We start from the raw sequence: 16,531 nt of genomic DNA, 5'->3' as shown, positions 1-16,531 counted from the left end.
AAGGTAATCAGGTTGTTCATTCATTCATTCAATCGTATTTATTGAGTGCTTACTGTGTGCAGAGCACCCACGTGGGGCTCACATTTTAATATTGCCCCCCGTATTTGTTCTTTTTTAACGTGGTCCGATCTTTAGGGTTTTGTGGTGCACTGGTTAGGAACCCTAGGGAAATATCGACGGAATAGGGATTGTAGTGATGAATAGGATTTGCCACCCAAACTGGTGTACGCTTTTCTTTTTAGAATCCTTACTTTTTAAGGATTCTTCAAAATACTTTCCTTTCCCTGAATTTTTTTTTAAAGGTAGAGTGATGTAAAACAATCTTTTTAGTCTATCGGGGAATTTACCAGTGGAGTTGATTTGTCAGGTTGAACCATTTCTCAGTTAGCCGAGTATCAACCTGTGCTCAGTTTTTCAATTAGCCGATATTAGCCCAAGGCAGGGTATTATCTCTATGTGATTTCCAAAAGTGTCATTTTTAATAGCTCTTGGGCATAAGATCTGCTCTTATTTAATATTTATGCCGTAGAAGGATGGAGTGCCATTCCATAAATAAAGTTATGCCATAACAAATGACAGAGCCCTTTCGCAAACAAATTAATTCTTTCCCTGAGGTGTTTTAGTCTAAAGGCATGCACGATGGTGTAAGTGCAACAGAAAAATGCAAAGCAAACAAAGTGGGTGGAGGAAATTGGGAGGAAACAGCCAAGTTTTCCAGACCTGAGAGGGATAAAAGGACAGGCCCCCGGTTTATGCCATTCCAGGAATTCGCAAGAATCTAGTTTAGAGAAAGAAAAGCGTTTGGGGAGAATAAAAGCTTTTATGGGTCATAGGAGGGAAATCTGGGCGTAGAGTCAGGGAGCAGGGCGGCGTAGAGCTCTACGGGAGAAAAATAATATTTTAAAGAGGTTGGAGGCATAGGGGAGGTTAGGTTGGGAGTGTGATTTCTGGCCTCCTTCAAGAGAAAACTAAAGAAAAAAAGGATTCCTCTGGTAAGCAAACCTCCCATTTCCCAACCTAATTGAAAATGCTTCAAACCAAACAGGCAAAACATCTGACTTAAAAAGAACTTATCTCTATCCTGAAGGCTAGCAAATGGAGATGATTACTCCAAGAAAGGGAGCCCTCAATGGAATATTACAGTCCTCGCATATTTCAAAGAATATGAATATATCCATAAATGATTCTTAGATGCTCTAATTCCTCATTTGAAGACGACTCACCTCTAGTGACCCAAGCCCTAGATCATTTCAACCCAGAAGTGGGGTTTTGGATGATAGAGAGAAAGCCCGAATGGAGTGGATCCTCTTCTCCATGTCAGCTGGGAGGGGGTGTCCAATCTTCAGCTGGGAAAGGGTCTGTGTGATCCCAGATTCCAGGAAGAACACACCCTGTCTGCCTGGTGAGTGGGCCCTAAATAACCAGGGCTCCTACAAGGTGGATTGCTGCAATAAACATCAGCTGGAGCTGAGTAGCCATCAGAGTTAGCCCCAAGTGGAGCACTGTGACTGTAACTAGGATACTGCCACAAGCATGAATAATCGTGATGAGATCTGAAAGAGAAGCCACAGCAGTCACATCAAAAGGCTTTTCAAAAAGATATTCCTGGTCACAGCTGCGCCCTGAGCATCCAGGACCTCTCGAGGACCAAAGAGCCATCCAGGTTGAGGACTTGGGGCCAAGGGGATAGAAATCCCTGGGAGAGAGAGAGAGTTCACCAGAAAGGGCCCCGTTGTAACATGGAAACCGGACCCAAGGGGATCACCGAAGTCTTCGACAGTTGGAGCTCAAACTCGTTAAATCGCCTGTAGTCTTATTCCCCCAATTTAGCCAAACCTCCCGAATCAGTTCCTGAACCATCTGGGATGCTGGGGCTGTGGGAGTGCATTCTCACTGGTGGCCTTGAATGTGTTGGGTTTTGTTTTCTTAAGATCTCATGATCACTAATAGTAAAGGAAGTTGAAAAGCTGAAACAATTGGTGTGGACATTCTAACCGTCCACAGAGGTATTTACTTAAGAAGTAAGAGTGTTTGAGAGATTAGCTGATGTTAGAGCTCTCCTGGAAAATTCTCCCATCATTGGCCCGTAGACTGCAGTATATCTGAGTCATGAAAACAGAAAGAAGGAAAACTCTTCTATCCATGATGATTAAGGGACAGGAAAAGTATGGGAAATTGAAAGCCATAGATAATCCAAAGATTTTATTTTAGCTAATAGTTCCAACCTCCTCCACCCCCTCTCACTCCCGACTTTTTTTAAAAAAACAACAACAGAGCAACCATTTGCCAAATGCAAGTAAAGTGGAGGGAGAGTCAGCGGCATGGCTAATCCATAAATTGGGTAATCAAGGATCGGCCTTCCTTCTCCTCCTCCTTGCTGGCCCACTTTGCCGTGATCAAATTCTGCTAGAAAGAGGATCTAAAGGGAAAAGCAAGGATTGTGAGCTCCCGAAGAACGGGGATGGAGTCTAAATTCCCACCCGTGTTCTCTTAGTACAGTGCTCTGCACACAGGAGGCATCTAATAAATACTATGACTACGGTGGGCTGAGGTCTACTTTCCCTTCTGTCTGTGCCCCGAGTATGGCAGGAGTGGAACTTCTGTGGTGGGTTTGGGAAGAGTGGATAAAAGGAGGCCCTAAAAGATCACTGAGACCCGAGCCCTTCGGGCTTCTGGTTTTTTTTAAGGCCTTACTATGTGGCAGGCACCGGGGTAGATACAAGGTTGGACACAGTCCATGTCCCACTTGAGGCTTAATCCCCATTTTACAGGTGAGGTAACTGAGGCACAGATCACTTAAGTGACTTGCCCAAGGTCACACAGCAGACAAGTGTCAGAGCTGGGATTTTCGGGGCTGTCCTGACCCCCAGCAGCTGTGCCACTTTGTTTGTGGCCAGTTACCCAGCATCTCCAGCGAGAAAGGAGAGTTGGGTCCACTGCACAAGCCATCTGCATCAGACGTACTTTAGGCTGGAGCATAATTTTTGACTCGAAAGAGCAGCTGTGCATATTAGCAGAAGACACCTCACCTCAGAGATATTTCTCTCAGCCTTGGCAGAGCAAACTTTTCCCAGGAGAGAGGGAAGTGTGAAATGAAGTTGTTACCATTGTCATCCCTAGCATTTGCGTGTCTGCCGTGTCCAGAATGCAGTAGAAATAAAGACAGGGGCCCTGCCTTGAAGGGGCTTAAACTCTGAAACAATTTCTGATTTGTAAAGACTTAGGGAGCCAGCACTGGCACCTTCAAGGCAGCTTCTCAGTGCTTTTAAAAGAGCAGAATGAAAGGAAGTGGTAGGGAGTCTGAATTAACCTCTTTCCTATCATCGGGTTCTTGAGGGAGAGGCGGGATTTCACAAAGAAAATTGGGGCATATGTAAACACCTTGATTGGCCTCCTCTTACGGCCGTCTGTCCAGCAGATTATCTGTCGGTCCCAATGAATGTCACTCATAAAGTAGTCCTACCATACTAAGCAGTCAAGAAATTGCAGTTCTGGAACTAGATAGGGATCATCTAGACTAGGGCCCATCTTTATTACAAGCCCTGCCTGCTTGGGGCCATGTGACTCTCAAGCTTCCTTAGTAGCTTTGGGAGGAGATGGGGGGCTAAGGGAGTTTTGGAGGGATTTGATTGGCAGGATGGAGTTGGAAGTGGCATAAGGATACAAAACCTTCATGTCAAAGGAGAGAAAGCTGGAGCATTAATGATAAACTTGGGAATATAAAAATGGGGCAGCATTTCTGAGTGCAGTTGAGCAACAGAATAGTTTATGTGCTGAGCTTTTATAAAAGGCTGATTCGGATGCCTGTTCTTATTTTTCTCCAGGAAAACGATTATTTGGGACATTTTACCTTATTCCAGCGCAAGTGATTATACCTTAGGAAGATTATACACGTCATCACTATAATTAAAACTCTTCAGTCAGCTGAATTTATTTTTCTAGCAGGAAGTGCATGCTTGACTTAAGTCAGGAAATCAGCTTAGCTTAATCAATATTTAGAGTGCGATGTGCTGCCAATAGGTGTAAGTCGATATACGTACTTCAGGTAACAGTGACTCTCGTTGTTGCAAACCATCAGGCCTGATGCCAAGAACAGTGCTGTAGAAGCCCCCAAAAGATTGCAGTTGTAAGTTTGTTGTGGTCAAGGAATGTGTTTACCAACTCTGTTATGTTGTACACTCCCAAGCGCTTAGTACAGTGCTCTGCAAATAACATATGCTCAATAAATAGAGAAGCAGCGTGGCCTAGGGGATATATAGCACTACTGATTCTGGTAGTCAGAAGGACCTGGGTCCCAGCTCAACCACTTGTCTGCTGGGTGACCGTGGACAAGTCACTTTATTTCTCTGTGATTCTGTCACCTCATCTGTAAAATGGGGATTAAGACTGTGAGCCTCATGTGGGACATGAACCCTGTCCAACCTTGATGATCTTGTATCTACTCCTTCTAGACTGTGAGCCCACTCTTGGGTAGGGATCGTCTCTATATGTTGCCAACTTGTACTTCCCAAGCGCTTAGTACAGTGCTCTGCACACAGTAAGCGCTCAATAAATGCGATTGATTGATTCATCTATCACATAGATCAATCTATATTTGTTGGCACATAGAAAGTGTACAACAAATACTATAAAAAAATGATTGAAATCCAGTCTTTCTGTGACATCGACCCAAAATCCGATTTTGTCAGAGCCGCGTGCTAATGTTACAAACCGCTCATCCTGGACTTCAAAGTCTACTATCATACTGCTATCCCTTCCGTCCACCCTACCAACTCACTGACCCCTGTGCCTTCCTTTGAGATTTATTTCATCCCAGTGCAAAAACTTTGTTGGAATTTCCCAGTGGAGTCTTCGTTCTCCCATCTGTGAGCACTTCCCCACTTGTCAAAGGGCTGGGCTTGAAAACTCCTGAGGTTGTGCGGGCAGACCAGGCCAGTCGGGTTCAGGCAGACTTCACACCCACCCCCACCCCTAGGGCCATAATCCCCCTTTTCAGGAGTTTCAGCCCAGGGGGTTGGGGGAGAGGGGTCGTCCAGGCGATAATTAGCGCGCTGTTGGGCACGGGAGGAATTTCCAAATGCCCCAAATCAATCCCTGGACTGAGACTGACTGGGGAGGTTGACCAGGCAACTCCTGATTTCTGGCCAGTTTAAACTCTATAATAATAGCAATAATAATAATAGTGGTATTTATTAAGTATTTACTATGCGCCAAGCATTATGCTAGGTGCCGGGGGAAGGCGCAGGGTGATCAGATTGGACGTAGTCTTTGTCCTGTATGGAATTCACGGTCTAAAAGGGTTTCACCTTGAACAACCTCTGTCTCACTATTCACCTGTGCTCTTTTTCTGACCATTTCCTTCATTAAGCTCCCGGAATATTTAATTATATTAATGATAATAATTAGTGGTATTTGCTAAGCACTATTAGACTATGTGCTAAGCACTGTGTTAAACCCTGCCTTTGTGATTGGAGTAAATCAGCAAAGCATTAGGCATTAAGGGGCCAAATAATTATTCATTCATTCATTATTCAAACTGCCCCGGGGAAGAATTTTGAAGCATTTAGATGAAAAGAATGGGGAAAAGATTTTAAGGAACTCTGATTAGAACATCATGTACTGTCATGTGAAACTTGAGAGAGTGCTATTGTTTTACTAAATACTAAATAGACTCTTTTGCCCACTGAATGGGACTCTTGAGCTGAGAAAGTGATGCACAAATGGAGTTAGGGTCCAACGCTTGATAATCCCTGGTTCGGGGCAAACCGAACTTGTAGTTTTAGCAGTTTGCTCTGCATTTGGGTTCAGTGGAGAGTATCTCTGTATCTCCTGCAAGATGAATGCAGTCGTCAGGCTTGTTAACTGTGCTGAAAAGTCGTCAGAGGAAGATGAAGTACCAAATTTGTGAGACGAAAGTGAAACAATTCCTCTTTTAAAATCAACTGACAATTTAAAATAACTCCATTTATGTTGAATGTGTAATGAATAATTGTTGTATTTGTTAAGCACTTATTATGTGCCAAGCATTGTCCTAAGCTCTGGGGTAGATAGAAGGCGATCAGATAAGACAATCACAATTACACACAGGGAGAATGAGCATTTAGAGTTACCAGCAGCCACTTTTTCTTAGCACCCCAACGATCGTTCTCTCACAGACTTTCTCTGACTTTTTGGGTGAGGTTCTTTGGGACTCCAAATTTCCCTTCCACCAGTGAGTAGTTAGCCATGCTGTGTCCTTTGAGTTTACCGACTCTGTGGCATTGTACTCTCCCAAGCACTTAGTATAGTGCTTTGCGCACAGTAAGGGCTTAATCATCATCATCATCATCAATCGTATTTATTGAGCGCTTACTATGTGCAGAGCACTGTACTAAGCGCTTGGGAAGTACAAATTGGCAACATATAGAGACAGTCCCTACCCAACAGTGGGCTCACAGTCTAAAAGGGGGAGACAGCTGAGAGATTGATTCACCTATTGACGCATTGTCAAAATTCAAACCAACAGTCAAGTATGGATCGGTGCTTTCCATCATCAGTGTCAAAAATCAGAACGAAAGCATAAACAAAAAAATGGAGAAACTGCATGAAGTTTGAGGGTGGGTGAATAGCGGCAGATTTAATGTGACCTGATAAATCCATGCTGAAGTGTTAGTGGTGTGATGTCAGAGGTTTGCTGTGATGTATTAATTCTGCCCATCCTTTCCTCAGATGCTTGTTTTTATTGAGGAAGGAAGGGATTCAGCAGCATGGCCCAGTAGCTAGAGCACGGGCCTGGGAATCAGAAGGACCTGGTTTCTAAGGCCGCGTCTGCTGTTTGACCTCAGGAGAGTCACTTAGCTTCTCTGCCTCTTACCACATGTGTAAAATGGGGATTAGGACTGTGAGCCCCATGTGGGATAGGGACTACATCCAACCTGATTAGCTTATATCTACCAGCGGCTTAGTACAGTGTCTGGCATATGGTAAGTGCTTAATAAATACCATAAAAAACCCCCAACAAAATAAAAACCCTACTCTCCCAGGAACCGGCTAGGGGAATTTAAATGGGTTTTTTTTTAATTGAGGAGATCCAAAGAAACCTCCTTGCTCAAAACAGACATCATGTCCTGTAATACGACCACCTCTATTTCTCCCCAAATAGACACCAGGGTCACTCAGAATCTTGAGTCTCCAAGGATCCTTGCCAAAAAGCTCGAAGGCAACAGCGAGTTACATGTGTATATAAGCCTCATCAGTTTATGGAATCAAAACCAAACATGCCCAACTGCAGTATGTCTTGGCACCTGTGTCCTTTTTCGTCAAAGAACAGGTAGATATTGTTCTTGGGCTGAGTTTGCCTGGGTTTGATTTTGCCAACAGCAAATGCCTCCCCTTTTATTCTACCTTGTCCTCGCCCGGCAGGTAGAGAGTGGAGCCGAGGCTATTTTGGCAGTCTTGTCATTTCAACCCCGGGAGGCACTTGGCATCCTATGCCAATTTTATTTAGTAACTGCTGGCCATTTTCTGAAGTAAGGATGCCGACACGAGAGCAAGGGAAACTGCAACTGCAGTTTCATTAGCTGCTAGTTCTCTGTTCTGCCCTCATGCCTCTTTTTACCCATCAGGAGCACGTGTTCTTGTGTACGTGGCTTAGAGAGTGCATTTTGTGGAAGTTAAACTGCAGGACCAAGGAGGGCAAAAAGAATAGTCTCAGCTAGCCATTTTTTGGCAGGTTCTATTTCTAATAGCGTGTTAAAATACCCAAACTAGCCTAGTCTCTCAAATTTTAACTCAGTGAGATTTTTAACAACTCCCTAAGGTAGGACAAATACCAGCTTAAAAAAAAACACTCAAGGGAAAATAGATGATGACAATATAGGATTTATAAGAATTTTCTTCGGAGAGTGTATATGCTTGTGCATCCTGAATATTTTCTTTTTCTCCCTCCCCTAGAACTTCGTGCCGTCTTTGGGTAGGCAGACACTCCTGACGACTTCGCTGATCCCGGAAGCTGAGATTAACCTGCCTTTCAAAGATTTTATTCATTTTATCATTTTAGAAGGGAACGTTCGTAACGTTTCTGAAGTTGCCGTTCAGTATCTATGCTCCCAGCCTTGCATCGTCAATTTTGAAGCAGTCGTTTCATCAGAATTCAGGAGTAGCATTCCAGTGTACAAGAAACGATGGAAGAACGAGAAACATCTGCACATCAGCAGAACACGGACGGTGCATGTGAAATTTCCAAGCATAATGGTTTACAGAGATGATTATTTCATCAGGCACTCCATAGCTGTATCTGCTGTGATACTCCATGCCTGGATTACTCATGGGCACGATGGCAACTTGAATGTGAAGTGGGAAGAAAGCTTCTTTCATGCCGTAGCGAAGAACTATGCTTTGTTGAAGACGGTCCCTCCTTTCGAACGCCCTTTCAAGGATCACCAAGTTTGTCTCGAGTGGAACATGGATTACACCTGGAATTTACAGGCCAATCGGATTCCACAGTGTGCTCTGGAAAATGGTAGGGATGATCAATGGTATTTATTGAGGGCTTACCGTGTGCCAAGCACTGGACTGAGTGCTTGTAGAGTGCAATGTAATCAATTAATCGATCAGCGGTATTACTGTGTGCCGACCACTGTGCTAAGCACTGGTAGAGTTCAACGTGACAGAGTTGGCAGACACATTCCCTGCCCGCAGGGAGCTCACCATCTAGGTTGGTGGGGAAAGGGGTGAAGTCTGTCTTTTGGTAAATGTTCCCTCTAGCCAGCTCAGGGAATCCCATCAGGGTACCCAGGATACCCAGCTGGGTTCTAGCTGCGGCTCTGTTCCCAGACAGCCAGTTCCGACTGAGATTCCTGTGCCTCCGGAGGCTTTCCATGTGCGGGCTCGGCAGTTTCCTGATCCTTGGTGTGTGGGGAGAAACCGAATCCTGCTCGCGCACCCCGAACTGGGGGAGAAGCAGCAGGAATCCAGGGTGTCGCTCCAGCAGCCGGCCTGAGCCCCACGAGGGTCAAGCGACCCTTCGCAACGTGCCTCTGGACCGCTGTGTCTCAGTGGATCTCAGTAGCATCGTCACAAGTGGTATTTATTGAGCGCTTACCGTGCACAGAGCACCGTACTAAGCGGTTGGGAGAGTACGACACGACAGAGTTGGTAGTCACGTTCCCTGCCCGCAGTGAGCTTACGGTTTAGAGGCTTTCCAACTGGAGCACATCCCTATCACAGTGGTTGAGGCATTCCAGAGCAGGAGCTCAGTCTTCCTGTCCCACCTTGCCTCCAGTGGGGAGGTGGGAAAGGCGGGGGGAGTTCTCCAGGCCCCCCGCACTTGAGGGATTTCCTCTGCGTGGTGGCTCCCACTATGCGGTGACTTGGGAACCTGGCCACGGTGACCTCGTTTTCTTGTCACTCATTTTTGAGAAACCTCATGCAGGTGGTGAGTCGTTTGTCTCTCCCCTTCCCCCACTCAGAACCTTTCCTCCAGTCATTTCTTTGTGGTGCCAAAACGCTGCCATTTGCATTATTAACAATTAAAAGGTCCAGGCTATCTTCTTAGATGGATGGTCAGAGTCCAAATGTCCCAGCAAAATAGTGCGCAGTATCCCCTGTTGACATGGTGTTTTGTCATTTCTGTGCCCTGCAAGGTAAACGTATTTAAGCTCCTTGTTGGAGTTTTTCTAAGACTTCGCACATTTTCAAGGCTGTAAATATGTGGGTGCCGATGAGAAGAAATCTCATTTCCTTCCAGAGTGTATAATTAAATGTCTGAAATACATAGAGCGGCATTTATTTTGGTGATCAATATGTGCGCTTCCAGATAGACAGCCCCTCGCCCCAGCATCTGTCTGAAATGCCGTACACGGAGGGCACCTCATTTGTTAAGGAAAATGAAACCCTGCCTTTCTGCAGTACGAGACTCTCGCTCTCCTCCCACTTTGTTAAGGTTTAGGATTCCTTTTTGTTTCCAGAAAGTCATAAATTTGTCACTGAAGAATGTACGCACCCCGAGCTGGAAGGTTCAAATGAAGTCATTTCTGAACTCGTTGAAGTCTCAGAACATCGGAGCACCCTTTCTAAATGGGAAACGTCTTTTTTTCTGGAGATCAGCCGGTGCTCAGTTAATCGACATTCCACTGTATGTGAAAGTTCATCGCGTGGTGGACGGTGAGCCCGCCGTCCCCATCTCCACTGAGGCCGGAGCGAGAGGAAATGGTCTTAAATCGTACCGAGAGATTTAGGGGCGGAATTAAGAAGAAAGTTCAGAAATAGCTCAGTGGGGTTTTATTTTGGCTTTCTTCAAAGTATCACCTTTGGGATGAGAGCCAATATAACAAATCAGATGTCAGAGGGAAACTTTTTTATAAAGTTAACGAGCTCTAGTCTCTCATCCGTGGCTCCCCGGGGAGAGGGGATGTTCTCTCAGGAGCCGCAGGAGAGGAAGCCACCTCCTCCCTTCTCTGCCATTTGAAGAGGGTGAGGACGTGCCCATTTCAAGTGGAGCATCACTCCCTGGGCAACAGCTGCCTGTTCCGCTCACCACCCTGCCTCTCCCCACCGTCTCTCTTTGAGGCCTGATGATGCCCAGTCTCTTAATGCAGGGATCGGACTCGGTTGCCTTAGAAGCATCTGAGGAGAGGGACCTAGAATAGCCTCTCAGCCTGCATTGATGCACCGGTACAGTGATGCCGGCAGTTTATTTATCCAGAATTTGAAAGGATCGTTTCCACCCAGGGCCCCAGAAGGTGAATGGGAAACATTCCGTCTCATAACGCCACAGTCTGGGTTCCCCTCGAAGCAGCGGGAAAATGACTGTGGCCACACTCGCTGCGTGGACCCCCTCGATTGGCTGTTCTCCAGCAGTTGGCAGCCCAAAACAATGCGCCAGTATAAAGGAGACAGAAGACTAATAAATTGTTCCCAGTCAGTGGGGCGCCTTTCAAACCCAATGACTGTCACAACCCGATAACAGGCTGACACGGGTTCTGGGGATGTGCCCTTTGTCAGAGGGTTTTGTGTATTCGGATTGGTTCGGCCTGCCCAGAGAGCTGCACTGCCCACACATTGTACTTGTGACTCGCTGTTATAATTCAGTAGGTAATTTACATGCACATGACTCTTTTATTTGTGCATTTCAGGGACTCGGCTAGATCATGCATTTTATCTCTCTCTCTCTATATATATATGCATCTATCTACATTTCTCTGTATATAGAGATGTAAAATTGGAAGTGTGTGCTCACATAACTCCCTCCTGCCTGGCTTTGAGGAGCAGGACAGCTACAAAAATGGCCTATCATTTCCCTCTCCCACCCGCTTGCCAGCTGCCACTGCAACTCCACCTCTCAACCCCCTGGCCGGGGAGAGAGGAGGTCCAGTCCTCAGGTTTCCCTGTCTAGTACAGTCATCACTGCCATGACACATATGTACCACACCTATATGTATGCGTGTACACACACACACCCTATCCCCCAACCAGGAACCACTGAGTCTTGAGTGCACTAGTGCACTATGACAGAAACCCACAGATGGTTGCAGACCAACTTGTACAGGTGCATAAATATCTTGGAACAGGGGCCCCCACGCATGTGCTCTGACATACACACGGAGTCCTATACTGTCAGTTTGGGGCAGAACAGCAGCCAAAGGGGACAAGTAAAACTATAGTCAGATGTGGCTTCTGCCTTTGACTGCCCGGATTTTCCACCTCTGCCAGTCTCTCCACGTTCCCCTTCTGGGATTCCAGCTAGCCCACCTCTCTGATGGTCATAATGGCCACCAGAGTTGACCCAGCTGCGATCTCACTTCCTTTTTCTTGCAACCCCTGCAGGGTTGCCCCCCATCGTGGACGTCTGTGTCAGAAAGTGTAGGAATCTTTGAGTGTGTGAGTGATATTGGGTGTTTCTGTCTCCATCTCTGCTTTTCTGTTCATCTGACGCACAACTCTCTACTTTTCTCACATCTGGGCAAATTGTTGGTTTCTCGGCTAGGGTTCGCCGCGACTTAGTTGGTCCCGGATGTGTCGATATCATTCCCAGACTCCCAGTCTGCCAGAGGACTTGGGGGAAGGCGGGGGTTGGCTGCATAACTTAATCGATCACCCCCTTCCCCTCCAGCCCCGCTCTTCCCTGGAGCATCTGTCAGTAGACTCCCTCTCTGGAAGGGATGGGAGAGTGATGTCCAGGAAGAAAATATTCTTTTTGAACCCCAACCCCGCAACTACAGAGAGGGCCCCACATCCCCCAAGGGATGCCACTGCCTTCCTCCACTATGATAAACTATCATATACAGAGGATTGTTGATTAATTAATGTCAGCTGTTCAACTCAATGCTCTACCAAGTTGAGGAGGACAAAGATGAGCCCAACTGAATTGGGTCGACCTGTCTGTAACCACAGCCAAGTCCTAAAGTGCTAGTGGCCCTCACACAGATGCAGTTGAGGAGCAGTGTAGTCTAGTGGAAGGAGCATGGGCCTGGGAATCAGAGTACCTAGGTTCTAATGCCGGCTCTGCCGTTTGGGCAAGTCATTTCTTCACTTCTTTTTTCCTCATCTTTAAAATGGGGATTCAGTATCTGGTTTCCTTCTTACTTGAACTGTGAGCTCTATATAGGAAAGGGTCTATGTCCGATCTGATTAGCTTGTATCTTTTAAGCCCAGTGCTTAAAAGAGCGTGTGACACATAGTGAGTACTTAATATCTCAAAATAATGATAATGATATTTTTTATGATATTTGCTAAGCACATACTATAGGTCAAGCACGGGTCTAAGTGTTGGGGTAGATACAAGTCAGGTGAGAGACAATCAATCATATTTATTGAGTGCTTACTGTGTGCAGAGCACTGTACTAAACGCTTGGGAAGTACAAGTTGGCAACATATAGAGACAGTCCTTGTCCATTTGGGTCTGAGTAGGAGGGAGAACACCTATTCAATCTCCGTTTTGCAGTTGAGAAAACTGCAAGTGCAGCTAAGTGCAGTGGCTTGCCGAAAATCAGCCGGCAGGCAAGTAGTGGAGCCGGCATTAGAACCCAAGTCCTCTGGCTCCTAGGTTCTTGCTTTATCCACTAGGCCACACTGCTTCTGATCATTATAATAGTAATGAAATTCCTCCTGGAGGTACCAGAGAAAGTGACTGAAATTGAGGTTATTTTCTCAGATGGGCATTTGTCAGTCTGGTAGGCCAGGCACAGCTCCAGCCCAGTGGACAGGCAAGTACTCTTCTGGTTCACTAGATTGGATAATAATTAGGGTATTAAGTGCTTACTATGTGCCAGGCACTGTACTAAGCGCTGATGGAAGCCCTTTCCCTAGCACCTTGATGGGCAGGGGATTTCCCCTGTGCAGTCAGCTAGAAGTGGACGTCTGTGGGATTAAACACCCAGAAGCTCAGAACCAATAAGCTAGGATTATTTTTTTTGTTACGATGGCATCGGTGTCAAGCACTGTTCATTCAATCATTGTCGTATTTATTGAGTGCTTACTGTGTGCAGAACACTGTACTAAGCGCTTGGAAAGTACAATTTGGCAACAAATAGAGACGATCCCTACCCAGCGCTTAGAACAGTGCTTTGCACATAGTAAGCGCTTAATAAATGCCATTATTATAATTATTATTATTATTACCCAACAACGGGCTCACAGTTATAAGCATAGGTGTAGATAGAAGTTAACCAGGTTGGACACAGTCCCTTTCCCACATGGGGCTCACGATCCGAAAGGAGGGAGCCCAGGTGTTGAGTCTCCATTTTAAAGTTCAGGAAACTGAGGCACAGAGATGTTAACTTGCTTAAGGTCACAGAGGTCCAACCTGACAAACTTGCATCTACCCCAGCTCTTAGAGCAATCATTCAATCAATCGTATTTAATTCAAGTACTGCTTGAATTGCAATACAAGCAATGCAAGTACTGAACCAATACCATAAAATCAGTGATGGATTCAGGATTAGAACCCAAGTCCTCTGACTCTCAGGCTCATGCTTTTTCCACTAGGCCACACAACTTCCCCTCGATTGGCATTCTGTTAGTCCAGAAAGAACATTATTCTTCAACACAATCCTGTATTGTTTCACCTTTTCTCATTGCTTTGAATCCTTTTTCTTGTTTGGATGCACTTTCATTTCTCCCATCCCCTTAATAATTAGGAGCCCCAGAATGCACACGATCATAAAACATTCTCCTACACCTAGGTTTAGTCTGGGGCCTTGTCTCAACCCTTTTGGATGGATATTTGATTGCTCAATTTGTATTCATTCTGATTCTTCTATTGGTGATTATTTCTTTCTCTCCCATTGTAGTGATAGATTCTTCTGGGCAGACAATGTTCCTTGTGCTTCTATTATTGTCTCCAACTGGGCATTCAGTAGCCATCCAGTAAATACCGTTACCATTACTAAAAGCCTCTTGCAGTAGAAGGCAGGTTGGGCCTACCGTTCTGTTTTTTCTTTTTAGGGCATTAAGTGCTTACTATGTGCCAGGTACTATACTAAGCTCTGGGGTAGATACAAGCTAATCAGGTTGGATCCAATCCATGTTTCCCGTGGGGCTCACACTCCCCATTTTACGGGTGAGGTATCGGAGGCACAGAAGTGACTTGCCCATGGCCAGCCAGCGGAGAAGTGGCGGAGCTGGAATCTGAAACCAGGCCCTCGGACCGTGTTCTATCCATTAGGCAACACAACTTTTGCCTTGGAGGGTATTAGAATTCCTGCCCAATGTCCTGGGGGTAGCCTGCACACCAGTAGCCATTCATTCATTTATTCATTCATTCATTGTTTCCACCCCAAGTCCTGGAAATCTCCGCCCGGGAAACCGGAGTTGAGTAATTTGCCCTGCCTACTGGCCAGTGCTAGCCTGTTCTTTCTCAGCCAATGCATTACATTGAAATAAATCTAATATAGGTTATCCTCGGTGTTTCCTATCATTGAGTACCTGCAGTTCATACTCTGTGCTGTTTCTATGAAAGAAACCAAGCATGTTAGTCATCAAACACCAGGTGAATATGGACAGATCTTTCAGAGGGTGAGCATTTGCTTTGATATTCTGTGTTTTGGACCACAGGGATAATGCAGTGTGATAATTCGTCCCGCTCAACTGCCTCATTTTTTGGTGAGGTTCCTGAAAGCTTTCTGAGGACAAGAACTGGGGCTTTTTTTCTCCTTTGCAATTCCCTTCCGCTTCGTTTGGTGTTCTGTACGCAGCCCACACTCCATAAATGCTACTACATGAATAAATCAATGACTCATAAAATATCATATTGAAGCGCTTCCTGAAAAATTGAATTTGGGAGAGGAATCTGAACCAAGAGCAGCAATTTGGCTTGGTCAACCAGTAAAGGAGAAAGTTTACTAATTGCTTCTAAATCCAGTTAGAAATAAGCAGCAAAAGAAGAGAAATAATATTATGTATCATCTGTCGTGTTTCCAAATTATATAACTGAAGAGAAAGCTAGCTGAAGCTCTTACAACCTTGATTTTTTAAAAATCATTTAGATACTCAGGTCTAATGCTTTTTCCTTCAGAATCTTTTTTACGGATTTTGCTTGTCCAAAATGGAGTATTTTTTTTTTTCAAAAAGAAAGGAGAGCCTCATCCATTACTTTTGTCCCAGATTCTTTTCTTCCTGTGGAAAACTCTTTTGTTGAGCCTGTGATGTAGGAATCAGGTTGGTCAACAATAAAATCCTGTTCCTGCATGATAAATGGTCCTACTGTGGACCAGATAAGTCAACAGCTATTGCTAACAGAAGGTTTCCGAAGGGGCCAATTTAGCCATCTGTCTGTCCTGTGTTCTATGTAGTAATTCCATCAAAGCCAAACAAAGGTTGGGCTGCCTTGGACCTTATGAGTGAATTTTTGAACTGGCTTCTGTAAATACACTTACTGAATTTCCAAACATTTCTGTGCACTTGAGTACAAAAATCGGTCAGTCCGGGGTGTATATATTTTCGTCAGCATGCAAACTGAAAAATTATGATTGGTGTTTCCCTGTTGAATTATGGATGGGCGGAGACCCCATCAGGTGTGATAGGTGAGCCTTAGTCCTGAACTTGGATTGAGAACCTGTTTGAAGAAATGGATTATTGATAGTGGTTAGTGCCAGTGGTGTTTCGTTTGGGATGCAGAGTGCCACGAGCGAGTCGACTAGTACGTTGCAAAGTGCATGCTTTTTTTTTTTTATATGCAGGACCCATTCACGGCTGAAGTGATCACAGCTTAGTGCCAGTTCTGCACCTTTGTGCCAGAACCCGGCGGGGCGTTTGCCTTGGTTGCCACTGATCCCCCTCCCCCCTGCCAAAATTGGCCAGCTATTTTCCTGGATTTTTGCCGGGCCTGTCGACCTCGCGGAATACCCTGGGTGGTTCTTCCAAAAGAAGCCTTTACCACCGAACCACTGATGGTAGAGCTCCAGGAGGCATTGTCCTACTTGCAGTGCTGTGGCTAGAACCCAAGTGTCCTGTTTCGCAGGAAGCCCAGCCCTTCCAGTCAATCATTGCCTAGGATTAACTCTAAGCCAAAGTGCTCAGAGTTGGTAGCCGGATGGTAACAATTCATATTTTA

At 45.4% G+C, this 16,531-nt stretch overlaps 1 protein-coding gene across 2 annotated transcripts in view; it reads left to right on the top strand.

Annotated features, from left to right (window-relative positions):
- SEL1L3 (SEL1L family member 3) overlaps window positions 1-16,531 on the top strand; it is an 87,334-nt gene that overhangs the window by 4,351 nt on the left and 66,452 nt on the right. For both annotated transcript variants that reach the window (XM_038752236.1, XM_038752235.1), the window contains exon 2: window positions 7,933-8,500. In XM_038752236.1, coding sequence (XP_038608164.1) covers window positions 8,230-8,500 — 271 coding nt within the window. In that variant the 5' untranslated portion in view covers window positions 7,933-8,229. The remainder of the gene's footprint in view (window positions 1-7,932; window positions 8,501-16,531) is intronic.

Source organism: Tachyglossus aculeatus, chromosome 10, assembly GCF_015852505.1.
Source record: "Tachyglossus aculeatus isolate mTacAcu1 chromosome 10, mTacAcu1.pri, whole genome shotgun sequence".
Lineage (NCBI taxonomy): Eukaryota > Metazoa > Chordata > Mammalia > Monotremata > Tachyglossidae > Tachyglossus > Tachyglossus aculeatus.
Note: the sequence above shows the minus strand (reverse complement) of the source record. Positions and strands in the feature narration are given on the sequence as shown.